The sequence below is a fragment of the Staurois parvus genome, unplaced genomic scaffold (assembly GCF_062004578.1).
Source record: "Staurois parvus isolate SC_StPar_1 unplaced genomic scaffold, SC_StPar_1.0 ptg000019l, whole genome shotgun sequence".
NCBI lineage: Eukaryota > Metazoa > Chordata > Amphibia > Anura > Ranidae > Staurois > Staurois parvus.
Window position 1 is genome coordinate 31,506,591 of NW_028317815.1, and position 21,174 is coordinate 31,527,764.

Sequence of the window (21,174 nt, forward strand, 5' to 3'; positions counted from 1 at the left end):
TATAAATATGAACAATCAGCATTTTTTTGCTAGAAAAGTACTTAGACGCCCCCAAACATTATATATTTTTTTAAGCAGAGGCCCTAGAGAATAAAATGGTAGGTGTTTTTTTATGCCTTGTTGTATTTGTGCAGCGGTTTTTCAAAGGCAATTTTTTTTTTTTTTTTTTTAAATACACTTTAATGAATCTTAGTGAACACAAATATAATACTGAATTTTGTGGTAAATATAATATTGAATGTTATTATGCCAAGTAAATAGATACCAAACATGTCATGCTTTAAAATGATGCACGCCTGTGGATCAACAACAAAACCACATGCATTTAAATTATCCACGAGCGACGTTTTAAAAGCCTTTATAAGTTACCCATTTAGTTACACAGGAGGTCTGCTACTAGAATTATTGTTATTGCTCTGGTGTTCGCAGCGATACCTCACATATGCGGTGTGATCACTGCTTCCATATGTGTGCAGGACCAATGTGCGCGTGCGTGTTTGCGTGCAAGCACAGGGGGACATTTTATTTATTTTTTTTACACTGTACCGTTATATTTATGTCATCAACTCTATTCCCATCACAAAGGATGAACAACATCCACTGTCTGTAAAAGGAGATCCAGTAGCTAAGTAACTGATAGGATCGCTAAAAAAAAAAAAAAAAAAAAAAAAAAAAAAAGGGTCCATCATCAGCTCCAAAAGGTATCGAGATGATGTCTGTAGCTGCAAGGTCACATATGTTGTAGAACACCATTGTTCTCAATGTGCTCTGTTCACACCATACATGTGTCATTTAATGCAGCACAATACACGCCACCACACCGCTGCAAGGTACATTATGGTTCCTGCTGAACCAGCCAAGATTCGATCCATCTATGTCCGGCTTTAGTAGTACTATCAGACACCTATTAGAGGCTACTTTGCAATGCTGAAATTAGCAAAACAGATTTTCAAACCTAAAAAAGTTACTTTAATGACCTTAGAAGTGTATACTCCAAAAGCAACTTTCAAAGTAAGGCAGGTATAGAGAACTGTAACCTCTGATCATTACCCAGGGAAAAGAGAACCTTGTATAAAATCTTAAAATAACCAGATGTATCCTCCAGACCCCTTCTATTTGCAAAACGTTTTATTCCCTCTTAGTATGCTCTGCAAGCCAGTACCAAAGTGGTACTGTGTCAAAAAAAAACAACTATTCTGTAAAACTGTCAATTTTTATATTGATTGAACTTTACTGAGAAACATTTAATATCTGTAGTTCTTAAATTACAATGTTGGATTTGATACCAAAATTAGAGATAAGTTGGCAGTCTACTTACAGTGAAGCTGCATATGCCATAGAGGACACACCACCATAGTGAAAACCACTCTGGCACAGTTTCTCTTTCAGGCTGTTTCCTCCCCTAGACATTTTCTTAGGAGCATGTCCAGAATAGCTTGACTGTAGATCTGCTCGTTTGGCGCTCACCTTCTTATACTGAGCTTGCACATGATACTGGCAGTACTCGCAGTCATTCTAATTAGAACAAAACAATGTTTCAGAGCTTAAGGAAGCAGATACATATAATACAGTTACACAGAATGATCATGCTAAATTCCTTCTCTGTCAGCAACAGATCACTGAAACGGCAAACAACTGCTAGCTAAAAACAAGTGATGTACTAAGCTGTTGCTGCAGTGGCTATTAATCATAACATGCCTGATTCTATTTAGTACGGTTTGGAGACAGAGCAGCAGAAAAAGACCAAGTGGTCCATCAAGTCTGACCCCCCCCCCCCCCCCCCAACACCTTCAGAGTTTAACACACACACACACACACACACACACACACACATTACTACCTTGGGTGGAGTCTGTTTCAAGTAATTTCCATTTAGTCAAAAATAATTGCCAATGTTAGTTTTACAGCTTCCTCCCCTTATGTTTGGCTTCTTGATCTCAGACACATACTGAAAATTACTAACCTCCTGAATCTTATTCACATTCTGTATTTATCTGTATTTAAAGGTTTCAATCATGCCCCCCATTTCACCCTAAGGCTGTACATGTTAAGTTTACCCAGGCCCCCTCTGACATGTTTTAACGCTTTTGCCTTGCCCCATTTTGTTGCCCTCTCTCTGAACTATCTTCATCTAATCAGTATATTTTTGTATGCAAGATTTCTAAAACTAAAGCCCCATAGAGTAATATATATTTCCTCCCCCCTTTAGAGGTGTATCCCAAAACTCTATTTGATTTCTCTCCTGTCTGGCCATGCCATTTGGTCATATTACAATTTTTTTGAGCACCATTAAAAAGGACAAGTTCACCTTTCATAACATGTTATACCCATATTCAAGGTGTAACATGTTATGAATGGACTGGCTCCCGCTCCTTCGCTTTGACAGCAACCGGGGGGGGGGGGGGTGTTTAGGGGGAATCAGTTAGCCATCAGTCATCTGTGAATGAGAAAACTACAAGTCCTGACAGCCGTGGCGGCTGTTGGCTTGTAGTTCTCAAAGAACTACGCTGGTGCTGTGGTAGTTCACCGATTTTTCTTCGGCCAGTAAATCTTGCCCATACAAGCAGATATACTGACAGGTCAAGTGAAAGAGCCATTGTTTCCATATACTGCACAAAAGATGGCCTACACCTTCTAATAATTAATGCATTAAAAACAAGCATCATGTTTATCGGTCACTATCCTTACACTGAACTAGACAATTGCATTTGGAGTATATTTTCGTAGTTGCACAAAATGACAAAATGCAAATTAGCAAGAGAAATCTCATCCACTACTCACGGCTTACAAAAGGTGCACAGCCACCTTAAGTCTATAGCCAAGTGTAATCACAAAAGCAACATGTTCTGACTTCCACATAAAGCCTGAAACCCATAGACAGTCATGTGTATCTTATTTTGTCAGATTCAGTGAAATAGTCTTTAGTAATGAAGAGGTTAATGACAACCTAGAAAGATTTTGAAACTATGTAGAAAGTGACAGAATAAACTGGTCACCTACCAGGTTGACCATTTGTGTGCAGGGATCACCATTCTTCTTACGAGCTTTACATGTTCCCAAATCCATTGCTTCTCCCAGTAACAAGATCTTTTGTGGATTGTCAACAGACAGGCACACCTGTTGTGAAAAGGGGAGATGCTTGCAATTACAGCAATTTAAACTTCAATTTTCTTCCTGATTCATTGAAGGCCACAGGAGGGGGTCTTATAAACCTTCAAGACATTTTAAAAGCAGTCCAACTGATGGGTGGGCAACACAGCACACAAACAACGCTAACAGGACACAGGTGCTTCATACCGAAAAAGCACTTCCAGATCTAGAAGAGTGTGCTTTGACAAGAAAAGAGGAAACCCAATCCTTGTGAGGATAAGTGTGGATGGGGGTCTACTGGAGCCACCTAGAGATGGTGAAATAAAATGCTGATGCACCTTACAGAAGACTATTCAGGATGCTAAATGTGAAGTGAAAAACATGGGTAATACTGCTTGTGTGCATTAAAATTAAAAGTTTAGCTAATTATTTTACTGAAAATTGTGCTAAAATCCTGACACACAAAAATTGGAACATCACCATTTTATTCCTCAGGGCCCAAGTCTGGTGGTTTTAACTAATTTTTATGCCAAAAATATTTTTAAACAGAGGTCCTAAAGAATAAAATGGTAAGTGTTGGATATTTTTATGTTACATGGTATTTGCACAGTGGTTTGCCAAATGCAAAAACTACAATTAATTGAAATGCACAAAAACAGTATAAAATACCCAATTTCTTTTTTGGTAAAACATAAAAGATATTATGCAGGGTAAATAGATATCAAACATATTATGCTTTAATATTGTGTATGCCTGTAGAACGGCGCCCAACTACAGGTACCTAAAAATCTCCATTTTTTTCTTTAAAAGCCTTAATTATAGGTTACCAGTTTAATTATACAGGAGATCTTCCGCTAGAATTATTGCAGCAATACTTCACGTGTGTGGTGCAATCGTTGTTTACCTATGTGTGCAGGCCTGACTGCGTTTGCCTTTGTGCACCAACATGGTGGGCAGGGGTGCTTTAAGAAAAAAAAATATTTTTTTTAAATTTAACTTTTTTACAATCACTTTTATTGCTATCACAAGAACTATAAACATCCCTTGTGATAAAGCATGATAGGTTCTCTTTTTGGAGAGATCTGGGGTCGAATACAAGATCACAATGTGATCTGATGCTTGTTTATTGAGCCTGAAACCGGAAGTGATGAAATCCTTGTCACTTCCAATTTCTGGCATCACACAGTGCGAGGAACAACCCATTTCTGCCACTGTGCCTCAGGAACAGGATGCTGCTGAATACATCCTTAGAGGGCTCCCCGATTGCACGGGAGAGCCCAGTAAAGGTGGCGACGGGAGGGGGAATCCTCTTTCGTCACCTGTAAAAGTAATCCAGTGGCTCTTTATCCTCTTGGATTACTTTTACAAGCCAGATTCATCAGCAGAAGAAAATGATATCTGTCAACACAGCAGCTGCAACGATGACCGAGATATCACCCTTACCATCCAAAGATGTTCGCGTATGTCCTGTTTATGGGAAGTGGTTAAAGTAATCAGATCATCATATCAGAGAAAATAAAATGAAGTCACATTTCCTAACATTTTTTTCAGGAAAGCAGTTTATGCTGCTGTATATATTGCGTATCCCTCTAGTCAACACGCTGGAAAATGCTTTAGAGCAAAGAGGTTAGTGGTTGATCATACTAATTGCTGTTTAAAGTTTTGATACAACATACCTCTTCTGAGCCTTCTTTTGGTTTCATAGGATTAGGATTTAAAATACCAATGACCACTCCCTGATCTGTTTTCCAGTGCTCTTTGTGTACATCACCAAACAAGAACAGAGATACACACATATCAAAATTTTTCAAGTCATTCAGCCTCCAAATACTAAACGTTTTGCCCTGTAAAGAAAAGAAAAAAAAAAAAAAAAACCACAAATCAAATACGGTACTTAAGACAATATTAGAAATTTTAATGCACAAGCTTAGTGGAATGAATTGCGAGATTACAACTAATTGCCTAGTAAGCAGAAGGAAATGTTCTCTTGTAACACAGCACCAACTGTTTACAGTCAGGCTAGGGGATGGAAATGAATGTAAAAAATACAACATGATTACATCAGTTTCCAAGATGGTGAAAAGAAGAAAAAAAAATAAAAAATCTGATAAAAACTATCATAACGCAAGTATCTTTACAGCATAAAGACAAACTCAGTCTATAGGACAGGGACAAGACTACAGGGGTCCTTGTTTAGCATGCATACAAAATGCTTGTTTTGGCTAATAGTTATCTTACATTATTAGAGCTCTGAGGAGTAACCTTCTTGACAATTACACCAAACGTAACCCAGTCTTGGTCCTCCAACTTTTCTGTTGCAATTTTGTTCTGCAATTGGAAGAGTCTGATCAGCTTTCTGCCACTCATTTTCCGCTCCATTTCTAAAGATGACACACGGGGTTTCCTTTTTACAAAACACACACACACAAAAAAAAAAAAAAATTAAAAAAAATAAAAAACATGTCATGAAGAAATAAAGCAGCTTAAGTGTGAAAAACAGAAAAAACAAAAAAACAAACCCAAAACAAAAACACTGTACATGTTAGAATTAGGCTTTTAATAGTAATTCCAAGGGCCATTTGTTTAACCACTAGACCTCTGGAAGGTTTTACCCCTTTTATGTCCAGGACATTTTTTGCTATTCAACACTGTACTACTTTAACTGGCAATTGCTTCGTCAAACAACACAAAAGAAATGTAATTTTTTTTCCCATACAAAACGAGCTCTCTTTGGGTGATTTTTGACCACCATTGGGTTTTCTATTTTTTACTATATAAACAGAAGAAAAAAAAATCAATTTCTTCATAAATTTAGGCCAAAATTGTATTCTGCTATATGTCTTTGGTAAAAAAAGAAAATCCCAATAAGTGTATATTAACTGGCTTGTGCAAGTTATAGCGTCTAAAAACAATGGTATCTATACTGGAATTTACGCAGCTATGATGCTATACTAGCAATGGCGGTCATCAGTGACTTATAGGGGGACTGCAATGGCAGGCAATCTGGGAGTGTCATTGACACAGATATGATCAGTGACAATACTGTACTCTGACACTCCACTAATGACACTGGCTGGGAAGGAGTGAACATCTAGGGGCAATCTAAGAGATAACTGTGTGCCTAACAAAGTGTGCTGCCTTTACCATCTGGCTGTTTTTTTTTTCAGGGAGAACAGCCAGTTCTATGCGTTTGTAAACAAAGAACTCTGTGCGTGATTGGGCAGAGCGGATATCATTGGCTGAAATCAGCTGCCAAATTTTGTTTTTTGTCCAATCACTGCACAGTTCAGCAGGGGAAAAGTTTCCTTTTAGTTTCTTTCCCCGAGTTAAAAGAAACAGTTTCAATTAGTTCCGGGGAAAGTGACAGCTAATTCTGTGAGCTATATTGAAGAGAAAAAAAAAAGCTGTCAATTGCATTTAAAAACCGGCACCGACATATAGTGACAGCCAGTGAGGGAGACTCTCTGTATACACTGCTCCTCTCCTGCCCCCTGCTTGCACACACTGCCCCCCACCCCCTCCCCCCTCCAAAGAGGACCTGTCACTCATATGCTATCACATAGGGGACTACTAGTCCCCTATGTGATAGCAATAAAATCATAAGTTAAAAAAAAAATAAAAATTATATACCTGAAAGTATATACCTGAAAAAAAATACAAAAGAAAAAAAAAATTGGAGTCTCTCCAGCCCCACATACATTTCGATTTTCGAATACATACATTCTGAATTTTTGGTATCGGTTTCGGCACCAGAATTTTCATTTCGGTGCATCACTAGCAGGAAGATAATATACCATAAGGAGGAGTTGTATTATCCCATTTTAAAGGACAGAAAATAGTGGAAAAGAAAAAACAAATCGAAAACTTTATCCTATATCCTGATTTATTATACCTGAGTCGCAGTCCAGAGAATTTTTCCAAGGACACCTGTTGGCTGGAAGGAGTTTTGCTTGAGGCAGGCTGGGATGAGGCTACTGCTGCAGGGCTCGTTTTAGCAACAGGTTTTCCAGCCAGAGATAAATTTGGAATTTTTTTCTGTGGTGGGCTATTATTCTCTGCAGTATGGGAAAAAAAATGCACAAGATTTAGCACAAATGTTAGAATTCAGGAAAGAGACAAAACTCAATGTAGAACTATGTATTGTTACCAGACATTGGAAGCTTTCTTTTTGCAGTTTCCTGAGGTTTCATATTTGAGGTAGATGGACTGACAAGTTGAGCAGCAAAGGCACTGGACTCTTGCATAGGTTTAATATTCCTTTCCTTTAAAGGGCTGAACTGTGATTTTGGTGCTACAAGCAAAAATTTTTATGAGAGCAAGAAACATTTCTGGTAAAAATATAACATAGCAGCATTTACAAGTATCCAAAATCAAGTTAAAATACTGACCAAAATAAAATCACAACAACTTGTTATACAGTACAAAAGTAAAATTTGCTCCAATGCATCAATCTCTCTTCCCACACATTAGCGGCTTTAACTCCATTGACTTTAATGTTTCTGCAATCTGTAAGCCCACTGATAGCCTTCTCAATTGGGTTCAGACGATGCATGCATAAAGACCAGATGAAAGGATTGGGCAGGTGTTGAGGAAAGAAGTTTTTTTATTTTAGGTTATTATTGCTTTGTGCCCATCAGAGATTTCTCCTGACTTCTTGCCACAGTAACAATATGATCATAAGGACACAAAGTAAAGGAACATCCTCCACATGGAACACAGACATTTTTTAAAAACTGGACAGGAGTTCTAACCATTTCTTGTTTCTAAAGCTGCTAGAAAAGTTTGGCTAGAACTTCACTTTCACTTCTTACTTATGTTTTAGTGAATTAAACGTTAAAGTGTTACTAAACCCACAACAGTAAAATCAGTCTGTATATGCAGTAAAGCATGCTTGTTATACTCACAATGGAACCTAAGGGGTTAATCCTCTGCATTGTGTAAAAAGGCTATTTGATCCTGTTTTCTCTGCCCCTCCTCTTGTTCAAATGTCCACCTGATAAGACAGACTGAACTTGTAGCCACATGCAGTTTGGTGTGTATTGCTAGAGAGGTTTTTCTTTTTCCCTAGGAAAGTGCATGTGATCAGCACAGGGCCAATCAGCACTGTCCAGACAGAGGTCAGGGGTTTTGCATCCTCCTAGAGCAGAAAGAATACTCCTCCTGCAAGCTGTAACCACTGACTGCGGACACTGATAGAAATCACAAGACTGCTCTAACTGCTGATGAGAAAAGGTATTTAACAATTTATATTTACTAAAATAATTGCACTTCCATGTTGTGTGTACTGTGTGAGAGCAGATATAGTGAATGCAGGGTCCTGGGTTTAGTAACACTTTAATGGGATTTTGAAGCCGAAGTCCCCATTTAGTAGGAATACTTTCGCATGATCCATGCTGCAGTACAGTTCACAGAAATGCTGCTCCAGGCATTCATTTTGTGCCTCCACTATAAAGCCTACTTTAGGGAGCACTTTGCAAATAATAGGCTCAGACCACAAAACTAAACCCACCAGGACCCACAAGGAACCCTATTTTTTACTTTCAAAATATTTCTTAAATATATTTCAAGCAGAAAAACAATGAACAACCCAGTATATAAAGATGCAACAGCTTGTGGAAAATAATTCTTTTTACAACAAATATCCTCTGACACCCTGTGGTATCCAAATTTTCCCTTTTTTTCCCTTATTAATTATAGCTATCATTTGAGTTCATTGAAAATTAAAGTCTCATAGCTGAAAAAAAAATAAGATCCCAATGCTTATGTAAAACTCTGAGAACTGTGCCTATTATCTTGCAAATTACATTTTACACATGGCACAGAAGATGCAGTCTGGATTTGATAGTTCTGCTGCAAGCTCAAAATGTGTGTTTGTGCATAAGTGTAAAACTGTAGGAAAATGTCAAATATTTGCTCACAAACATATGTGAGACAAATGGAAGTGGTATACAAGATAAAAGACCACAACCCAGAAATATGACAGACATGACTCTTCACCCTTTTTGCCAAACCATTTATTCCAGCATTTATACAGTACCTTGTATAATACAATCTTGTAGGTCATTAGACCTCATATTCCAAAATATTGGATAATTACACAAAATCAAATGAAACTGCACAAATCACCTGTTATCCTCATGTTGTTGGCTGGTGATTTCCCAGGTAATGCAGCGCTTGGTGACTGAACAATCCCAGTATGCTGAAGCTGTTCTTGTAGCCTTCTCATTTGCTCCTGCATTCTCCGTAGCTCCTCTAACAGAGAATAGCATGTCATTACCACCAACCAGGGTTAGATTAACTGCACAGGTTTTTACTGCTCTCACAATCATTGCTCCAAACAAGCGTCAATATGCTTGCTTCATAAAAAGACTCCATGGTCAAAAGTCAGTAAATCTTAGTTTTGTAGGTTTTTTTTTTTTTGGCAGTATGGGGATGAGTAAAGCATGGCTACAGTCATGTGTGAGCTAATGAGGAGACAGAGACCCGGGACAGCCGCTGCTCATGCACATAGCTGGATCAAGATGAGACTCAGATAATTATAAGGGGGAGCTACACCCAGAAAGTATTTTACATTAATGCATAGAATGCATTACAGTAAAAACCTTCTGTCTTTAGAACCACTTTAAGGCACAAAAATCTGACATTTCAAAAGCTTTCACGTTTAAGAAATTAAAGCCCAGTTGAAGCGCCAGCCCAAAATGCTAATATTGGGGTGCAGAAAAATTGTAAGCAACTGTTGAAAATATTTGTTTATTTAAGCAGTTGTCTATATATTTACAAAGATCTCACACTTTTAAACTAGAAAGTAATCAACTTTTTCAATTGAGCATAGTTTACAACAGGGTATTTACAGAAAGAAAAAAAGGACTGCATATTGTTTAATGCAAGCCACAGATGATGCAGTAAAGCATATTTCTCAATTCTTCAATCAAAACAGTGTAGATGGGGGAATCCATACTGTAACACTATTGTGTTCTGGCAGTGGGAAGGCTCCCTGTCAGCAGAACACAATGATCACTGCTGGTGGCTACAACCGACAGTTTTCTCAAGCAAGAAAAAAAATCTGACAGGCTTGTTGTACAGCCTGCCCATGGATTAATTGAATCTCGGCCAGTTCAATCCATCTATGGCCAGCTTTAGTCACAATACAACCTAAGGGCATGTTACACAATTACTACACTGCAGCTGCATGTGCTAGAATATTTGTAGATTTTGGTGTGAGATGTACATGCAAGAAATACAGTTCACCCTAAAACAATTCCACTTCTGCAAATAAGCAAAACCTACCTTCCAGTTCCTTTTTAGATTTTTCCTGAGAGGGTGAAGAGGATTGTGTATTGTTTGGAAGAGCATGTTTATCATCTTCAAGATCATCAATATCACCAAACAGTGTACTAAAATCTTCTTTCACCTCAGAGTCCTGCTCTTCACCTGCACTGTCACTTTCATGGTAAGACCCTTCTTCATCGCCATCAAACAATTCATCATATGCGTCAGGCTCATTTGAAGCATCAGAAAAGTGTGAACCACTGCTTTCAGCAGCTTCATTTTCCTCCAGCAGGGAAGTCAAAAGCTCCAGGTCAGCGTTATCTGGTGAGATGTACAGAGAACATTTATAGGACTGCTACTGAAACCATTATAGTTTAAAACAATAGATATTTGTATAAAATGAGCTTTGTCTGTAGGGCAAAACCATCTCTGAACTTTCTTATACCAAAGGCATGCAAGTTTTATTACAAATTTGAAATGCATAATGGTACAAATTTACTACCATCAAGCTGCCTACATTTTGGGATGTAAAGGTGCCTCTCAATCTGAAAGATTTTCAAACTATTTGCTCATCAACAAGAAATGGCAAATCTAAATCTCCCAGATGGTGAGTAACCATGCTAAATTCCAACCTAGTATTTACCATTAGTGGTGCACCAAAATGAAAATTCGGGTGCCGAAACCAAAAGCGAAAAGTCAAAATGCACTTGACCGAAAATCAAAATGCGCAGTATTTAAAAATGAGTATTTTTTGGAAAAAAGATACACTATGATTAAAGAAAACTATACCACAATTGTTTTGTAAAATATGTAAGAGGATGTTACTGCGAGTAAATAGATACCCAATTGTCATGCTTTAAAATTGCGCACGATCGTGGAATGGCGTGAAACTGCGATGCTTAAAAATCTCCATAGGTGATGCTTTAAAAATTTCTGCAGGTTAGCAGTGTAAAGTTACAGAGGAAGTCTAGTGCGAGAATTATTGCTCTTGCTCCAATGTTTGTGGCGATACCTCGCATGTGTGGTTTGAACACCATTTACATACGTGGTAATGACCCACGTATGAGTTCACCACTACGTGCGAGGACGGGGGCACTTTAAACTTTGAAAAAAAAATTGTATTTAATGTTTTTTTATTTTTGCACTGTTCCTTTTAAAAAAATTGTAATCACTTATTCTTATCACAAGAAATGCATGCATCCCTTGTGATAGAAATATGGAGAGATATGAGGTCAATAAGACCCCACATCTCTCCTCTGCAATGTAAAGCATTACATGGTATAAAAAAAAAAAAAAAAAAAAAAAAAAAAAAAAAAAAAAAAGCATTGATCTAGTGCTATAAAAATAAATAAAAAATGACCGGAACCGGAAGTGACATCGCTCCGGTCCTCCAAGGGCAAAGATATGTGTGGTGGCCATCTTTCCTTCTCATCTCTATGCCTAACGCCGGGATCAATGGTTTCTCAGGTAAAACTGAACTACCGAGCGACGGCGGACGGATAACTTTGAGGGGTGGGGTTATTTTTAATTTCCCCCAACAGTCGAAAAGGGTGTTTTTGGCAACCAGAATTTCAGTGTAGCCCTATTTACCATCTGGAGGAATCATTTACTACATAGACACAACAGCTGTAGAATGAGTGTAGAACTCTAGTAGTGCATCTTTAATTCAGTTTATTAGGGTAACTAGCTGTAGTTGGACACACAACAGTTTTCCACTATTGTGCAATCAACACATGAATAGAACCTGTGGTCACTTAAAACTATTATTCTAGCAACAATGCTCACAAATTGCACCAAAAAAGGCCCATTACAATTCTTTACTAAAACACAACAGTGCACCACAACCTGTGGTAATGAGTTGTTGCAACACACAAGCATTAGCAAGATGCGTTGAGGTGCCATTCACAATAAATGGCACTGCAGTGGACATGAGTTTGAGTAAAGCAACAATGTGTTTAATGTGCTTCCAAACGGCACAAATGTGAACAGGCAATTATTTCTTTCATTATTACAGTTTTAACTTTTTATTTTTTACTACTCAGGGCTTTACTGAAATATCAGGGGTCTGAACAGATCTGATCATTGCAGGGTGGATTCTAACAGTGCCCAAATATGTCCCAGAGTGGTGGACAGCCACTGCCTCAAATCTGTAGAGCACCCTGGCTGAAAGGAGAAGGCAGCTATCAGGTAGCTGGGTAGATCCCAACAATATTGTTAGGATCCTTCCAAAATGTGGCATGACTCTGCACAGATAGCTAAAAGCGGTCATTAGTAAGTGTACTTTTGTGACCTAAAAATATTTGGCCATACATAAGGAAGAGAAAAGGTAAACAAAATAGGTTTTCTGATTTCCTTCCTACAATATATAATCTAGTTTACACAATCAAAGAGGCACAGTTGCCATGCTGCTTTACCAACTTGAGTTCTAAAAACACAAGAGATGAATGAGCCTCCAAGCTAACATGTTGTCCAGAGGTGTGTTATCCAAAACTCCTTTGCAAATTCTGAATTAAATAGGTAATATATTTTATGTGATTTGAAACAAAAAAAAGTGCCAAAAGATAGCTCACCTTCCATTATTCTAATAGCAGCAGGGACTCCACCAAATTTGATACCTAAATAGAAGGCGAAAAAAAGTAGTCAAAAGTCAAAAAAAATGGACATGCAAAAATAAAACATTATTAAAAGAATAAAATCACCTGTTGCAGTTAAAAAAATGTGTAACTATTATTTTTATTCTAAAAGGAGCCTGCAAAGCATTGCACCCGCAATCAATATGTTCCAAAGGGGAACTTCTCCTGTAACCACTTGACCTCCGGAAGATTTAACCTCCCTTCATGACCAGGCCATTTTGTGCAATTTGGTGCTGCTTTACTTTGACAACTGAGCGGTAATGGAAGCTGTACATAAATTAAATTTATGTAATTTTTTTCCCACAAGTATAGCCTTCTTTTAGTGGTATTTGATCACCTCTGTGGTTTTTATTTTCTGCGCTATAAAATGAAAAAAACAGACATTTAAAAAAAAATTTTTTTTTGTACTTTCTGCTATAAAACATACCCAATTAAAAAAGAAACACAAAAAACAAAAAAAAAAAAAAACTTAAAATAAAAAAATCAAAATGTATTCATAAATTTAGGCTGAAATGTATTCTGCTACTCATTTTTAGTATAAAAAAAAAACAAAATCCCAATAAGCATATACCGATTGGTTTGCACAACAGTTACAGCGTCTACAAATGGCGGTATATATGCTGGAGATTTATTTTATTTTTTTATACTATTAATGGCAGTGATCAATGACTTATAGCAGGACTGTGATATTGCGGCAGACAGTCTGACACGGACATTTTGTGGGAAACCAGTGACACTAATAGTAACCAGCGCTTAAAAAAAATACACTGTCACTGTATTGTTGACACTGCCTGGGAAGGGGTTAAACATCTAGGGCAATCAAAGGGTTGTGTGCCTAGCCCAGGGCTTGACAAATTCCAGGCACCCGATTGCAATGGCGACTAGAAATTTCATTCTGGCGCCAAAGTTCATACACACTTCATAGACTTCTATGCGAAAACGCCTCCCATAGTCTTCTATGCGAAAACTCCTGTGAATAGCAATCCTATGTGAACACTCATATCTGCATGCCACTATACTCTTATCGCTTGCGAGTCTGGAACGCACCACTACAAACTCGAACAGGACCCTTTTCATAATGGCACTCAAAACAAAATGCATGTGGATCACATCTGGGTGAACCACCTCAATAGAAACACAATATCTAGCCTGTTATGCAAATCTGAGTTTCAAAACTAATTCAGAATCACATGTGTGAACCAGGAAGGTTCCATTCACACCTGGGCATTTTGGGATCACAGCAGAATCGCTGTGATCGCATAACACATGTTCAGGTGCCAATATTTCCAGTGGTGGATAAAACATGGTGCGGTTTTGCCATGATTGTCACGTGGCAAATCACATTGCGTGAAATCCCAGACGCTGACAACCCATGCTACGCTAAAAACCCCCCAAAAAAACTGGCTTCTAACTTTTTTAGCTGCCTCTTAAGATTCAAAGCAAATTTGTCAAGCCCTGGCCTAACCAATAGTAACATGTGGACTATATGCGGTTTTTACTAGGCAATCTGCTAGATTTTATTCCCTAAACAAATTCTAGCAGATCTCCGTTGACATAACACAGCTCTGCCTTTTTTACATAGGCGGAGCTGTGTTAGGTCAGTCTCCTCTGCGATCAACAGGTGCCGGCGCTTATTCATTGCCCAACCTCTTGATCGGCTTCTGCTGTGTCCAATCACAGCAGAACCAGTGCTCTGCAGCAGGTGCGCGCCCCCCAGTGGAGGAAATGCAAAATCACATTTATATACATGATTTTGCACAGACTGTTCACCCTATAGCAGTAAATTTGCTATAGGTGGAAGGCAAGTGGTTAACCACTTGCCCTCCTGAGGATTTACCCCCCTTCCTGACCATGCCATTTTTTGTATTACAGTGCTGCGTTACTTTTAACTGACAATTGCACGGTCATGCAACGCTGCACTCAAATGAAATTTACATTCTTTTTTCCCCCCCATGAAAAACGCTTTCTTTCGGTGGTATTTGATCGCCTGTGCAGTTTTATTTTTTGCGATATAGATATTTTTTTATTTATTTCAGGTACTTCTATAGAGCCGTCAATTTATGCAGCATACATTCACATCAGTCCCTAACCCTCAAGGGGTATACAATCTAAGGTCCCTAAATCACATTCACACATACTAGGGCCAATTTAGACAAGAGCCAATTCACCTACCAGCATGTCTTTGGAGTGTGGAAGGAAACCGGAGTACACCCACACAGGCAGAACATGCAAACTCCAGGCAGGTGGTGCCGTGGTTGGGATTCGAACCAACGACCTAAGTACTGCCAGATGGAAGTGCTAACCATTTAACCACTGTGCTGCCTATATATATATATATATATATATATATATATATATATACACATATATATATATATATATACACATATATATATATATATATATATATATATACACATATACATATATATATATATATATATATATATATATATATATATATATATATATACACACACACACACACACACACACACAATGGTACCTCGGTTTACGAATGCCTCGGTTAACGTAATTTTCACTTGCAGAGACATCAGTTTTCATGCGTACGCCAATGAGTTTTATACACGTTGCAGATTCCTGCATCGGATTTAATGAATGTCTCTTAACAAGTGCGATTTGCTGCAGCGCGATTTCAAAAGTAGTTCTTGTATTACTTTTTCTGCAGTTTGTTGTGATTTCACATATAAACTACAATAGAAATCGCACTGCAAAACGCAATGGAAAATATCACAAGAAATCGTTGGGATATCTTCACAAAGTTGCAAACAAATCTTCAGAAAATGCAGTGAAATCGCAAACAAACCGCACGATTTTAAATCGCATCTTGTGTGAACCAAGCCTTACAGCTGAGTTGCACGATTTCAAAGTCAGGTTTGGTGTGACCGGGGTGTAAGCCCGCAGTCGCACCCTATTGCCAAGTCGCACCCTATTGTTTGCTATTAGAGCAGTCATAACGGCGTGGTTCTGGCTTGGTCAGAGCTGCACAGATTTCTAAAGTAGTACATTCACTACTTTTGGTGCGATTTGCATAGACATCTGTAAGCAGTATCTTACCACATCCAAGTGTGCAGTAGGATACCGCATAGCATTTTTTTTTAAGTTTGAATCCAATAAAAATGCTACTAAAATACCGCATGAGTTATTTTATCAAGTCATGCAGTATTTTAGTAGGTTAAACCATGTTTCAGCTGTCAGTGGGATTCCCAATGAAAGCTGATTGAAAAAGAAAGACTTGCTGGCAATTAAAAACTAATGTAAAAACAGCGTGGGGTCCCCCCCCTCCATCTATACCAAGCCCTTTGGGTCTGGTATGGATTTTGGAAACCCCCACACCAAAATTAAAAAAAAATTTAAATAAATGGCGTAGGGGTCATCCCAAAACCCATACAAGACCCTTATATGAGCATGCAGCCAGCCCGGCAGGTCGGGAAGGGGGGGGCGACGACGACAAGAAAGCCCCCCCCCCCTTCTGGACCATACCAGGCCACATGCCCTCAACATGGGGGAGGAGGGGGGAGCTCCACAACCCTCAAAGCACCTTATCCCCATGTTGATGGGATCCCCCCCATGTGAATGAGTATGGGGCGCATGCTATAGCTACCCGTTCACAAAAAAAAGTGTAGTGTGAAAAAAAGACAGGAGACAGTCTTTGACAAGTCCTTTATTAAAAGAAGGAAAATAAAAGAAAGTCCCCCGAAGTAGAACCAACATCAATCACGATGCCTGCTGCCCTATGGAAAAAAAAAAAAACCACAAAACAAAAAAACAGGCTCCGCACCCGCCGCTGGCTCATGACTACTCTGCTGGCTTGACAGCTCTTAAATATGTAAGGGGCGGGACCACCCGGTCACATCAGTGTGACATCGACAGGGGCATGCTGAGTCAATGAAGTAACACGGGGGCGGTGTCACACATGTGATGGCCCCGCCCCTTATATATTTAAGAACTGTCAAGTGAGCAGAGCAGTCAGACAGCCGGAAGCCAGTGTCAGGAAGCAGCACTTGCCCCCCTCCTGCATGTTCTGATAAGGGTCTGGCATGGAGTTTGGGGGGACCCCCACAAAGTTTTTATATTTTTTTAATTTACGGCAATTCTTTTACATTCAGCTGTCAGTGGGGTACCCTGCTGACAGCAGAAACATTAATGCATGGTTTTAACTACTAAAATACCGCAAGACTTGATAAAATAACTTGTGCGGTGTATTAGTAGCGAATTTTAGTGCATTCAAACTTTTTTTTTTTTAAATGCTATGCGGCAGTAAGATACCTCTTAGTGAAGTGTGCCCAGTGTCAGATGTCTTGCAAATTGCGACGTTCACCCAACTTTGATATTGTGCAGCTTCACTGTAAGTTGCACAATCTAAAAGTCGGGGTTGATGTGACCGGGGGCTTAGCCGTGGTTCACACCGCCGTGATTTGGGAATTTAAATCGTACCTGAAATCGGATCTAATGAATGTGAGTGTCTTAACATACGCGATTTGCTGCAGTGTGATTTCAAAAGTCGTTACTGTATTACTTTTTCAGCAGTTTGCTGCGATTTCACATAGACTACAATCGAAATCATGCTGCAAAACACAATGGAAAACGCAAGAAATCGTTGGGAAATCTTCACAAGTTGCAAACAAATGTTCAGAAAACGCAATGAAATTGCAAACAAAAAGCAAGATTTAAAATCGCATCTAGTGTGAACCAAGCCTTACACCCCGGTCACATCAAGCCCGACTTTGAAATTGTGCGACTTACAGTGAAGTCATATGATTTCAAAGTCGGGGGACATGCCGATTTCAGGTGCGATTTGTAAGGCATCTGACACAGATGTCTATGCAAATCGCACAAAAAGTAGTCCATGTACTACTTTAGAAATCTGTGCGGCTCCAAGTCAGAACCACACCGATATGACCGCTGTAATTGTGGACAATAGGGTATGACTTGGCATGCGATTTACAAATCGCACTCGATGTGACCGAAGGCCTTAACATTTGAGATTTGCTGCAGTGCGATATCTAAAGTAGTTCTTGGATACTTTTTGCGCAGTTTTGTTGCGATTTCACTTACATAGAATATAATGGAAATCGCACTGTAAATCGTTGCAATGCAGTTTTCAGAAATCGCAGCAGTGTGGCCGGTAAGGCATGACCTCGTCTACATCTATGAGGAGTACAGCTCAATGGACATTCCAGTGTGACTATACACCTCGTCCTCCCGCAGAGATGAAGGCCGGTCGCCCCTGCGGGCTCTCCAGGCCCCTTACCTCGTTGTCAGTGCTGTGCAGGACGCGCAATTCGCTAGGCCGTGTATATAGAAACTCAGGGTTCTTCTCGCTCATACGACCCTCCAGGAACACCCAGCACAGCCCAGACACAGACTACCCGCCAACTCTTCAATGTGACCCCGCCCACACCGGGGCGTCATGACGTTTGGCGCCAATCCCTCCTACAACTCCACGTCGAGCTGGAAACTCAACCAAACGTCTCAAGTGCTTACAGGAAAGGAATTCTATGAAACGTGTTTATCATTACTAGGGGCGATAGGTTTTCAATAAGCCTCCATTGCTGCCCGCTAGGCCCTGTGGACGTCATAGCCGCCATGTCTACTACTGGCAAAAGGCCGTGAAGACGGAAGTGTGTGGGCAAGTTGCCCTCCCAGTACGCGTAGTTTGGTGGCCATCTTTTGGTTGGTAAACATCTCGAGCCTCCCATCCCAGGTTTGTGTTGTTAATGATGTGACTGTTTGTTGTGCCATGTGGAGTGGGATGGAGTGGTGTTAGTGTCAGGAGGGGGGAGACTTGACCAAAACTACTGCACGTTGTAGTAGGTGAGATGTCACCTCCACTGGAGTGATGGAAGACATGGGAGTCGGTGTGTAGAAGTACATGAGGTAATGAGTGGAGGGAAGGTCACATGACCACTCAGCTCTACAAGCCCAGCAGTGTGTGTGAGCAGGGATTGGTCTATAGTTCTGATGGCACTGACTGGAATATCAGGGTTCTATTTGATGGAATTGTTACAATTCCTCCAGTGCTAAGTTCTTTCCTGTCATCCCTTTCTAGCAGTGTATTCCAATAAGGAGTACACATAGTACTGATAAACTTTATGTAGCGCCTTTAGGCCCTGGTTCACACTGGATCCCACTTTGAAATTGTGCGGTTTTCTCTCGAAGTCGCACAGTTTCAAAACCGCATGTCAGTTTGGTTTCAGGTGCGACTTGGATGACAACTGCTCGACTTTAGTCACAGATGTCTATGCAAGTCGCATCTGAAACCGCAAAAAATAGTGCAGAAACCCGGTGCAGCAGCGCAAACTCTGAGTCGCACCGATTTGAACATTTACATGGCTGAAAATAGGGTACAACTTGTCGTGATTTGAAACTGTCATATCGCATGGCAAGTTGCACCGGTGTGAACCAGGGCTAAAGTATCTTCTCAAAGCGCTTTACAAAGAAAACGCAAGACATACACCAGATAAAATAAAGGAAAAAGGGACAATTACATGAAAGCTTGTCTAATATGGATTCACACTATAGCTGTGCAGGAAATCGCATGTGCTTCGGATAGGAATCGCACCACATTCCTGTTCCAATCGCATGTGATTCTTTGCAGTGCGATTTGAGCCCATTTATTTTGTATGGGCTGAGTTCTCACTGTGGTGCAGGACTCTTTTTTTTTTTTTTTTTTTTTGTGTCTCATCGGAATTGGATCACATGGATTCTTGCAACCGCACTGCGTTTTGCGACCTATTTTGGCGAGTCATTAATTTAACATTGACACCAGTGGCAGATCGCGTGAACAGTGTGCGATTTCAATGCAGTGCGGGAAACGCTCAGGATTTGCTGAATTTCCCACACCGCATGCATGTGAATGGGGTCTAAAGAAAACCATTTTTCGATTTGATTTGAATGAGTTTAGAGAAGATGACTCTCTGATGTACTTTGGAAGTGAATTCCAGAGTTTTGGGGCAAAGCAGTGGAAGGCTCTGTCTCCCATTAAGTGTAGGTGAGCAGGGGGGACTCACAGAAGACCAGAATTTGAGAAGGGGGAGTAAGTTGATAAACCTTTCAGATAATGGGGTGCCAAGCCATGAAGAGCCTTATAGGTGAGCAAGAGGATCTTAGTCTATACTAAACCAGACAGGTAGCCAGTGCAAGGACTCCAGGATAGGGGTAATATGGTCACTTGTACCAGACCTAGTGAGGACTCTGGCTGCAGAAGTTTGTACTGATTGTAGTAGAATATTAGTGGATTTAGGTACACCAGCGAGTAGAGCATTGCAGTAGTCAAGCCGGGAGAACACAAATGTATGGATCAACCGTTCAGCTGCTGTGTATGACAGCATAGGATGCAGTATATTGCCAAAAGTATTGGGAAACCCCTCCAAATCATTGGATTCAGGTGTTCCAATCACCTCCATGGCCACAGTGTATAAGTGTATAAAATCAAGCATCTAGGCATACAGACTGCTTCTACAAACATAACTTTGAGCCTACCTGCAGCCTCAGCATTCCTCTTTTTTTTCCTCCCATGTGCAAGAGCTAGGTGTGCTCCTCTACCTAGCTGGTCTAAAGTGCTTGCTGACCGCTCATGCTCGTGGGTTTCAGCTGGACGCAGTCCCTGATGTACCGGCTAAATGACCCATAATCCATGGAGCCCCGCTGCTGGTCCTCGGGGTGACTTTTATCATGGCTAACAGCCTTGTCTGGGGTCCGCTGGGTCCATGTGAAGTGGGTAGCAGTGCTTCAGAGTCTCCCCTAGGCACTCGCACAGTGCCAGTGCTTACATTCAGATGACGGATATTGGGTGAGCTAAATGAAAAAATGCTTTGTATCCAAATGAATGCTGTGTTGCTGGCTGTTGTTGTGCCTGGCTCATTGCAGCTGCTGTGCATACCCTGAGCTCTTCCACAGATTATACAGGTGCACAAAGTAATACTTTGTCTGTTCACACATGGCATTAACCTGTTGGTGGCTTCTCATGGTTGCTTTACTATTGTGCCATTATGCCAACCCCCTCAAAATACCAGCATTTCCAGAGAAGGTAGAGGAGTCGCCTTTGGATGACTACTGTAGCCAGCATTGCCTGTTGGAATATAGGACATTCTTTTAAATTTGTTTGTGGTCTGCAGTTTCTCAAAAAATAAAAAAATAAGAGAGGTTTTTATTATGT

General features: G+C 40.0%; 2 protein-coding genes across 3 annotated transcripts in view; one reads left to right on the forward strand and one right to left on the reverse strand.

The window, feature by feature from the left end:
- The window catches only part of MCM10 (minichromosome maintenance 10 replication initiation factor), a 41,739-nt gene extending 23,156 nt beyond the window's left edge, over window positions 1-18,583 (reverse strand). The window contains exons 1-10 of one of the 2 annotated variants that reach the window (XM_089686203.1): window positions 18,268-18,577; window positions 12,930-12,974; window positions 10,378-10,680; window positions 9,217-9,342; window positions 7,238-7,381; window positions 6,983-7,145; window positions 5,329-5,494; window positions 4,767-4,934; window positions 3,001-3,117; window positions 1,319-1,515 (exon numbers count right to left, since the gene is read on the reverse strand). In XM_089686203.1, the coding sequence (XP_089542329.1) occupies window positions 1,319-1,515; window positions 3,001-3,117; window positions 4,767-4,934; window positions 5,329-5,494; window positions 6,983-7,145; window positions 7,238-7,381; window positions 9,217-9,342; window positions 10,378-10,680; window positions 12,930-12,936 (1,391 nt within the window). In that variant the 5' untranslated portion in view covers window positions 12,937-12,974; window positions 18,268-18,577. Of the gene's footprint in view, window positions 1-1,318; window positions 1,516-3,000; window positions 3,118-4,766; window positions 4,935-5,328; window positions 5,495-6,982; window positions 7,146-7,237; window positions 7,382-9,216; window positions 9,343-10,377; window positions 10,681-12,929; window positions 12,975-18,267 lie in introns of both variants that reach the window. The other variant, XM_089686207.1, reaches the window with a different exon arrangement.
- The window catches only part of THAP9 (THAP domain containing 9), a 40,780-nt gene continuing 38,037 nt past the window's right edge, over window positions 18,432-21,174 (forward strand). Inside the window, exon 1 of the mRNA XM_089686200.1 lies at window positions 18,432-18,720. The gene's annotated coding sequence lies outside the window, so the exon portion shown is untranslated. The remainder of the gene's footprint in view (window positions 18,721-21,174) is intronic.